This window comes from Buceros rhinoceros, unplaced genomic scaffold, assembly GCF_000710305.1.
Source record: "Buceros rhinoceros silvestris isolate BGI_N320 unplaced genomic scaffold, ASM71030v1 scaffold39109, whole genome shotgun sequence".
Classification (NCBI taxonomy): domain Eukaryota; kingdom Metazoa; phylum Chordata; class Aves; order Bucerotiformes; family Bucerotidae; genus Buceros; species Buceros rhinoceros.
Window position 1 is genome coordinate 1 of NW_010432767.1, and position 8,007 is coordinate 8,007.

The 8,007-nt window shown below is 49.1% G+C and overlaps 1 protein-coding gene across 1 annotated transcript; it reads left to right on the forward strand.

The window, feature by feature from the left end:
• Positions 1–122: 122 nt before the first annotated feature.
• Positions 123–5,985, forward strand: LOC104488241 (AP-1 complex subunit mu-1; the record flags this gene model as incomplete). The annotated part of the gene is made up of 11 exons (XM_010143886.1): positions 123–279; positions 618–685; positions 1,239–1,369; positions 1,519–1,666; positions 2,021–2,147; positions 2,455–2,597; positions 3,360–3,431; positions 3,737–3,895; positions 4,545–4,670; positions 4,852–4,927; positions 5,521–5,985. Coding segments are annotated over 11 exons (1,230 nt in total), but the record flags the coding sequence as incomplete, so codon positions are not given.
• Positions 5,986–8,007: the final 2,022 nt, after the last annotated feature.

Here is an 8,007-nt window from a genome sequence, read left to right on the forward strand (position 1 = left end):
GCTTAGTGGCTTCTTTAAAGTTGCGTCACGAGGCTTTGCAAATACCTAGTGCATTGGTTGTGCATGGTACCATCACCTCATCAAAGAGAAAGATTATAAGGATTTTGTTCTGCCCTCTGCAGGTTCTGATCTGTCGGAATTACCGTGGAGATGTGGACATGTCAGAGGTGGAGCATTTCATGCCAATCCTGATGGAGAAGGAAGAGGAGGGGACGCTCTCTCCTATCCTCGCACACGGAGGAGTTCGTTTCATGTGGATCAAACATAACAACCTGTATCGTATCCTTCACTCTGCAGATCCCCCTGCAGATGCCGCAGGAGCTGCGGCGTTTCGTTGTTTGTGTCTGAGGGTGAAGGTGGAGGCCGGGGGAAGCGGCCTGCGGGGGCTCTGCTGAATAACGTGTTTGTGCTTTACGAACAGGGGGCGGGAAAGGGTTTATATGGAATTTACTCTAATAAATGATTTCCCGAATGGTTGTCTTCATATCCCCTTAGTTAGTCTCCCTGCTAGTTAATCAGCTCGTAGCTGTTTTGGCCAGCCCCAATTGCCTAAAGGCTGTTAAAAGTGTTTTTCGGGTGGTGACTCTGAATGCTTGTTCCTGAACATCCTCTATCAGTTGTTGCAACTTCTAAGAAAAATGCGTGTGTGTCGCTGGTGTTTTCGTTCTTGTATAAAGTTGTGCAGGTGAGTGTCACCTTTCGGCAGCAACCTCCGTCATCGTCTCAGTTCAGTCTAAATCTGGTCTAAACAGGAGCACAGAGAGCTTTCACCTTCTTGAAGACCTCAGTGGTAGCAGCGTTTTCACTCTGTATTTGATTATTTTGTAGAACTCTCCTCCTAACCGCTGTTTTGCAGCTGAGCAGGCAGAGGACGCGACTCGAGGCTGTAAGTAGGTGCACAGGGCCTGAGAGCGCAGAGGAGGAGGGCGACCTCGGTGCATGAGTAGTGCCCTGTCCCACAGAGGCTGCGTTTGGGTCGTCTGTACCTGCCATGAAAAATATTTTCTCCAGAATGAGTATTTTTCACTGTAGCTGGAGTTGCTGCTGGGCCTCTGCAGCTCCCTGTCGATGGAGGGGGCTTTCCCGAGGCTCAGCTTTGTGCACATGCTGTGGATTCCGGGATGGGCTTGGGGCTCTTCCAAAGTCGTTACGTCAGGAGCCAGACGACGTTCCGCACGGGCCATGCTGCCTCGCCTAACGTCCCCTCTCTCTCCTTCCCTCCTGTCGTTTCATTTCAGGTCTTCTCTGAGTATTTCAAGGAGCTGGAGGAGGAGAGCATTAGGGATAACTTTGTTATTATTTATGAGCTGTTAGATGAGCTCATGGATTTTGGTTACCCGCAAACCACCGATAGCAAAATTTTACAAGAGTAAGTATCGTTCTGCGCTGCTTACAGTGACGGTCTCCTTGGAGAGCTTTGAGCATTCTTTCAGTGCTCAAAGCAAATGCTTTGGCTTGGTCTAGCTATTAAAAAAAAATTAATGTTCACCTTTTCCTGCCAATGATGCGGCTGCGAAGGTACATCACTCAGGAAGGTCACAAACTTGAGACTGGGGCTCCGCGGCCACCTGCCACGGTCACAAATGCTGTTTCCTGGAGATCGGAAGGGATAAAATACAGGAAGAACGAAGTGTTCCTGGACGTGATCGAGTCTGTCAACCTTTTGGTGGGTACCGTTACCTTCTGAGAGGACTGTAGCAGGAAGCATTGAGAAGGGCTTGTTGTCTGAAATGCTGCGAGGTTCGCTGAACAGTCGGACCGGCTGTGGCTCGTAACAGTGTCAGTCACCAAGTCTGGGTGCTGTGAGGACACCCAGCGGCAGCTGATGCTGCCCTCGGGGGATTGCTGATTTCTGGTGTGTGCTTCCCTCCTCCCTCTGTGCCCGTTGTCTCCTGATCCAGTTCTGCTCTGCTGGACTAACAGCCAGGAACACCTGGGACAGGGGGATGGGGTGGGATGTTGTTCGATGTCACAGCGTATCACATCAGTGCAATCTTTCCTTTTCTTTTTGGTTTTCCAGGTCAGTGCCAATGGAAACGTTCTACGGAGTGAGATCGTTGGCTCCATCAAAATGCGAGTCTTCCTCTCGGGAATGCCCGAGCTGCGCCTGGGCTTGAATGACAAAGTCCTCTTCGATAACACAGGCCGTGAGTATTTCGGTGGTACCTCGATAGTCACAAAGGGTGTTGTCTGAAGCCGTAGGTTTTGGAGATGCCTGAGGTCCAGCTGGAAGGTTTTGTTCAAAGGTGTCAGAAATGCTGCTGTTTCAGTGCAGAAAACCGCAGCAGGTCTCGTGTGAGAGCCCCGAGCACAGCTCGATGCCGCGGGAGTACGTGGGGACCGTCTCGCAGCTGAACAGGAGGGGTGTCAGCGGGCGGCCGCTTTCCTGCGTAATGCTGCGACGAGTCTGCAGGCACGGTCCGTGTAGCACCCTGGAACGTGTGTTCTCTGTAGGTGGCAAGAGCAAATCCGTCGAGCTGGAAGATGTGAAGTTCCACCAGTGTGTTCGTCTCTCGCGCTTTGAAAACGACCGGACGATTTCTTTCATTCCGCCTGACGGAGAGTTTGAGCTCATGTCGTATCGCCTGAACACCCACGTACGTCTGGGTGGCTGCTGTCCGGGTGGTCGTGGTGGGGGTTGGGGGCGGTCGCTGGTGGCTTTCCCGGTTTGAAGTCAGCCAGTAATCGAAGCTTTGTGCTCGCTCGTTTGAGAAGAAGCGAGAACGAGTTTAGAAATAACTGAGCAGTACGTCTCTTACCTTTTCAACTACTCTTGAAACTGCTTCTGAAATCGCCGTTCCTGCGGTGATGGTTTTTCAAGCCAACTCTGTGATGGAAGGTCAGTGTAGCAGGTCACCGTGCTCGCCCACAGCAGCACCGATGTCGGTTAATTGTGTTGGCGCTCGCTAGCTCGGTGACGAGGAGAGCTCTCCCTGCAGCAGCGGAGGAGTTCAGCGGAGGGAGGGTCTAGAACGTGCAGCTGTGACAGAGGACAAGTGACAAACGTAGTGTGAATTTTTCTCTTTTCTCAGGGCAGTAGTTAGAGCTGTTTTAAGGTCATAGTTCAGCCCCTGGTGTGTTAAATGATCAAATGTTTTGGAACGCAGGTGGTCGCTATTCGGGGTTGATCTGAGATGCACCTTTTTAAGCCTGAAATCCTCTGAACACTTGGTGGTTGGTGTATCAGTACTTGCTCATTTGTATAATTAGGTTTTTTAATAAAAGCGCAGCCCGTTTGTTGTTCTGAGCACCGCAGACTCTGTGGGATTCGTCTGCTGAGTGTAGCTCGGTGAGGAAGCAGCATTTTCACGTCTGTGTCAGAGTAAAAGCTGCAGCTGTTGGGTGTTTTTCCCCACCAGGTAAAACCGCTGATCTGGATTGAGTCCGTGATTGAGAAACATTCCCACAGCCGCATCGAGTACATGATCAAGGTCAGAAGTTCTAAACTCATTCGGGCTCATTTTAATCTTCTCTTTCACTTGTTTTCAAAGCTTGACCAGCAGTATTTTTGTTCAAGTATCTGGTTCTTTGTGGGACTCGCCTCTTTCTGAGCATGTCGCTGGTCAGCGGGGGTCGCTGGTCAGCGGGGATCGCTGCTCCCGTCCAGAGTCTCAGTCCGTAGCTGGGTGGAGGGGAACCGTCTCTCGCTGCTCTCTGAACTCATAGTGAAGATGTTGGAGAATGGAAATAGTTGGAGCCCTGCTCTTCTGATTGGTTTGGGTTTTCTCTTCTCTAGGCAAAAAGTCAATTTAAGCGCAGATCAACTGCCAACAACGTGGAGATCCACATTCCAGTTCCAAACGACGCGGACTCGCCAAAGTTTAAAACCACTGTTGGAAGTGTCAAATGGGTTCCAGAGAACAGCGAAATCGTCTGGTCCATTAAATCTTTTCCAGTAAGTGTTGTTTTATTTTTACTCCTGTCACCTAGTGGTGTAATAATTACTTCACGTTAATACTTTATGGATGGTCAGGCTGCCTAAGGCAGATTCTGACGGTGCCAGGCACGTAGTGCTGGTCTCTTCCCCCTTTGCTTTGGCAGTAGGGCAGGACCTTGCTAACAGGTGTTGGAGATACTGTTGTTTATATTTTGGGGGGGTTTTAGCTGGGTTCGTTTTTCAGAACTAGGACAGAGAGCAGATTTTTGAGCGCTGTCCGTGGATGGTGTAATCCCTTGGCCCAGATATTGCAGCAGCTGGTTTGGTTTGTCAGACTGTGCTTCTTGGGTGGTTCCGTGAGCGTGAGCTTTTCCACATGCTGATGGTGCGGTGCTGCAGCTGCTGTCAGCCCTCACGAGAGCGCTCAGCGGCACCGCAGAACCTCGCTGTTTGTCCGTTTGTTTGTTTTCCTCATCTTGGACACGAAGCTGGTCTTGATTTGATCTGCATCGTAAAAACAAAAGGTATTTGTTTTTAACGTAAGAACAAGCGCTCACTTTTCTGCCCTAGAGGAGAACCGAAATGACCGGGGGAGTTCAGCAGAAACCGCTTGTGTCAGGGCAAGGTTTTTTAGTTTGTTTCAAGAAAGTCTGTTCCTCTCGGGTAGGGTGGAAAAGAATACCTGATGCGAGCTCACTTTGGCCTTCCGAGTGTTGAAGCTGAAGATAAGGAAGGAAAACCTCCCATCAGTGTGAAGTTTGAGATTCCCTATTTCACCACTTCAGGAATCCAGGTGAGTAGCTGAAAACAAATCCTGGTCAGTTAACAGGCTGAGCAGCACGCAGGTTTTCTCATCTTAACGTTCCCTGGTTCAATGGTGTCCATAAAAATTACTTTTGACCAAAAAAAATTTTTTCTAAATGCCACTTGGCAGACGTGAGAGACTTTATTTCTTGGCTTATCTTCCTTTCCAGGTGCGCTACTTGAAGATCATCGAGAAGAGCGGCTACCAGGCGCTGCCCTGGGTCCGGTACATCACCCAGAACGGAGGTAACCGGCCGGCGATGGGCTGAGGGTGTCTCCAGCCGGTGTTGTGTTTCTCCAGCGTCCACTGAAACGCTGAGAGGCAAACCCGGTTTGCTCGTGTTCTCGAGTGTTAAACCGCGCGGTTTAGATCCTCGCACGGTTTAGGTGTGCTGCTGTTCCCAGTCCCCCTTTTCGGTGTCTTAGTGGGAGCCCCCATGGCACAGCTCAGCGATGCTCTTCGAGGGTTTTGTAATTAAGCTGGGATTCGCTGAGCTTTTTGGAGTGTAAATTGAAGAAGAATCTGCTCACATGTTTCCTGGTGCCAGCTTTAAGACATGTAAGCCACCGTCTGCCAAAACGCACTGACTGTGACCAAGTAAAAGCGACGGGGTTTGGGGTTGGTTTTTTTTTTTTTGCTTTGTGTGGTTGATCTAATCTGACCTTCCCTGGCGTGGAAGCCTGGCTGCCTGCAGTCACCTTCGTCGCTTCAGAGCTCGTTGTCGCGGCCGTTCTAAGCGAAGATCTGGTTTATTTTATATCCCGTTTGCTGATCTGCCTCACTGCTCCCAGGGAGACCATTTACTAAAACTGGTTTTGGGGTTTTTTTGCCTTTGCAGACTACCAGCTCCGAACACAGTAAACCACCTCGCAGGCACCACAGTCGACAAACCTCCAGGCCTAGAATCGGTTTGCAGAAGCTTCTGTGGTTCTGAGAGCTGTGAACGTTGTTGCCAAGGGTCTTGTTCTGCAATCGTGGATTGGCAGGAGAAAGATGGGAAATTTACTGTTTCAATAATGTGTTTGAACATTTGAACCATTAGTATTGATTGTGTGAATATTTATTTCATTCTTAGAACATGCTGATCTTGCTGCTAAACGCTGATGACATTAGGGGTAGCAGTTACGAGAGGAGCCAGGAACACAGAATGACCCGCGAGAATGTCGTGTCGATGCCTTGCCTGTTACATTCGCCAAGTCTCTGGTGTTCGTGTTTTAGCATCTCTAAGACGTTGGCAGTGTTTCGCTACCATTAGGGAGACGGTTGTGCAATTCAGTGACTGCTGGACACTTCGTTGTATTTAGCCCAAGGTATTTATTTTTTGCTGGGCATGTGGGTGCCTTAACTCCTTCAAAGCTCTGTTAACTTATAAAAATTCCCAGAATACGAGTTAAAACTCTCTGAAGTCCAAAAATACTATTTGCTGTTTTTGCATGGTTTCAAACCAGTTAATCCAACAGAGCAGCTTCAGGTGCAGGGTTTGGAAACGCAGGGAGGGGTCTGTGGAACGAAGTTAACCGAGAGCAAGAGACCGCAGAGGGAAATGTCTGTGGGGACGTTTTTGTGGAAGCACGATGATTGCTGTTCAGCTCAGTCTCGGTGCAGACGGAAGAGTTTCAACCCGAGCTGCCCCCAGGGTGTGGAACCCTGTGCCAGCTGGGGAGCGTTTGCTTTTCTGAAATCTCAAACATAAAACAAGTTCAGAACTGTAATACGTAGACGTGAGTCTTTAGATGAAAAAACACAACCGTGGAGGTGATGAAATCTGGTAGGAAGGTCGGTTTTATATTATTATTTTCCCAGCAATATACTGCAGCCTCTTCCGGAAAATTGGTGCTTGCTTATGAAGAGGCCGATACAAACACAGTTGCCATTCTTCTTCCAGCTTGCCTTTGTTAATTTCAGACAAATATTTCCCTTTTTTGCTGTAGTTTGCTAGAATTGTCTAACTGTACTTGCCCGCAGGGGGATGCTTTCTCCCTCAGTCCTTTCTGTTTGTCAGCAACTCTGCCTCTAACCTCCTGGCAGGTGGGACAACAGTTCAGAGTGTTCTACTCACAGGTATTATTTTTGTTACATGCCGTTTCATTTGTTTCCTGATAAGCTACAACGGGCATGGGTGTACATAGTTCTTTTGATTTTTCAGAACAATTCTGACAGTTATCAGTATTTTCTTTAAACAATGTTTAGAATGTTTTGGTTTGAATTTAGTGCTCCTGGCAGGTGCTAAACTTGAGCCATCGATATCGCAATCCGTGTCTGCAAAGGTGATGTCACACACTGTGCGCAAGGGTCTCCACCCCGCTCTGTCAGCAGCCCTTGACTCACCCGCAAGACTGAGAAGATGCTTCAGTCGTTTTTCCCCACGAAATCCTGTAGCCTATAGAGAGAGACGTACCTGTGCAAGCAGTGTGTGCTGTTAGCCAAAACCAGCTGATTTCCCCCAAGACGCGGCTGCCCTCTCGCTGCAGGAGGATCTGCCTCTGCAGGGGCCGATCCCCGAAGGTGTCGAGGCGGTAACCGGCTGGTTGGGCAACGGGAGGTGTGGACGTGTATGTTCTGGAGGAGGGTTACTGTATTTGTCACCCAGTGAGCTTGATGGTGAAACATTAAATCATCTTTCCAAGATTTGGTTCCACGGGTCATTTTCATTTGAACAATTAAGCTTATGACTGGACTAAACGTTTTTGTATTAAAATCACAACTGGTTCACAGATCGCTTTCTGAAGACTCCGTTCTCCAGAGTGTCCCGTTTCGTTCTTTGCTGTAAAATGTGACTCTCAACAATTTCAGTTGTTTTCCTGTGGAAGGTTGTACCTTGTGGACCACAACAGTGTTCTCTCATCCTGTGTCCGGTTTGACTGTTTCGATGACGCCACCAGCCCTGCTTGTAGGGGAAGCAAAGGGCAAAAATCCTCGTTGAATCACTTGCTCTTTTTTTGGTTTGATCTACAGCAAGTTGTCTCCTCCTTTGGAGCACCCCCAGCTGTCCTAGCGTGAAGCCTGGACAAGTAGAACTGAACTTCCTAAAAGCTGGAAGTTTGTATTGCTGATTTGTTTTCCAAATGCTGACAAAAAGACCCTTTGATTACTCGAATAAGCAGTGAAGTGTCTCATGGGTGGTTTCAGCATGATGTGGTGTCACAGCCGTGTCATTTGGCATTGGGAATTTCTCGGGTGGCTCCAGAACGTGCTCCTGTTTCTACTGTGAAACCAGAATGTTGAAACGTTCTCCACAGTCTCGTTTCCGTAACACGCTGGGAAACCGGCTCCTCTGCGCGCTCCCCCTGCGCCCCAGGGGCTGCGGGCAGCGTCCCCCCCTCGC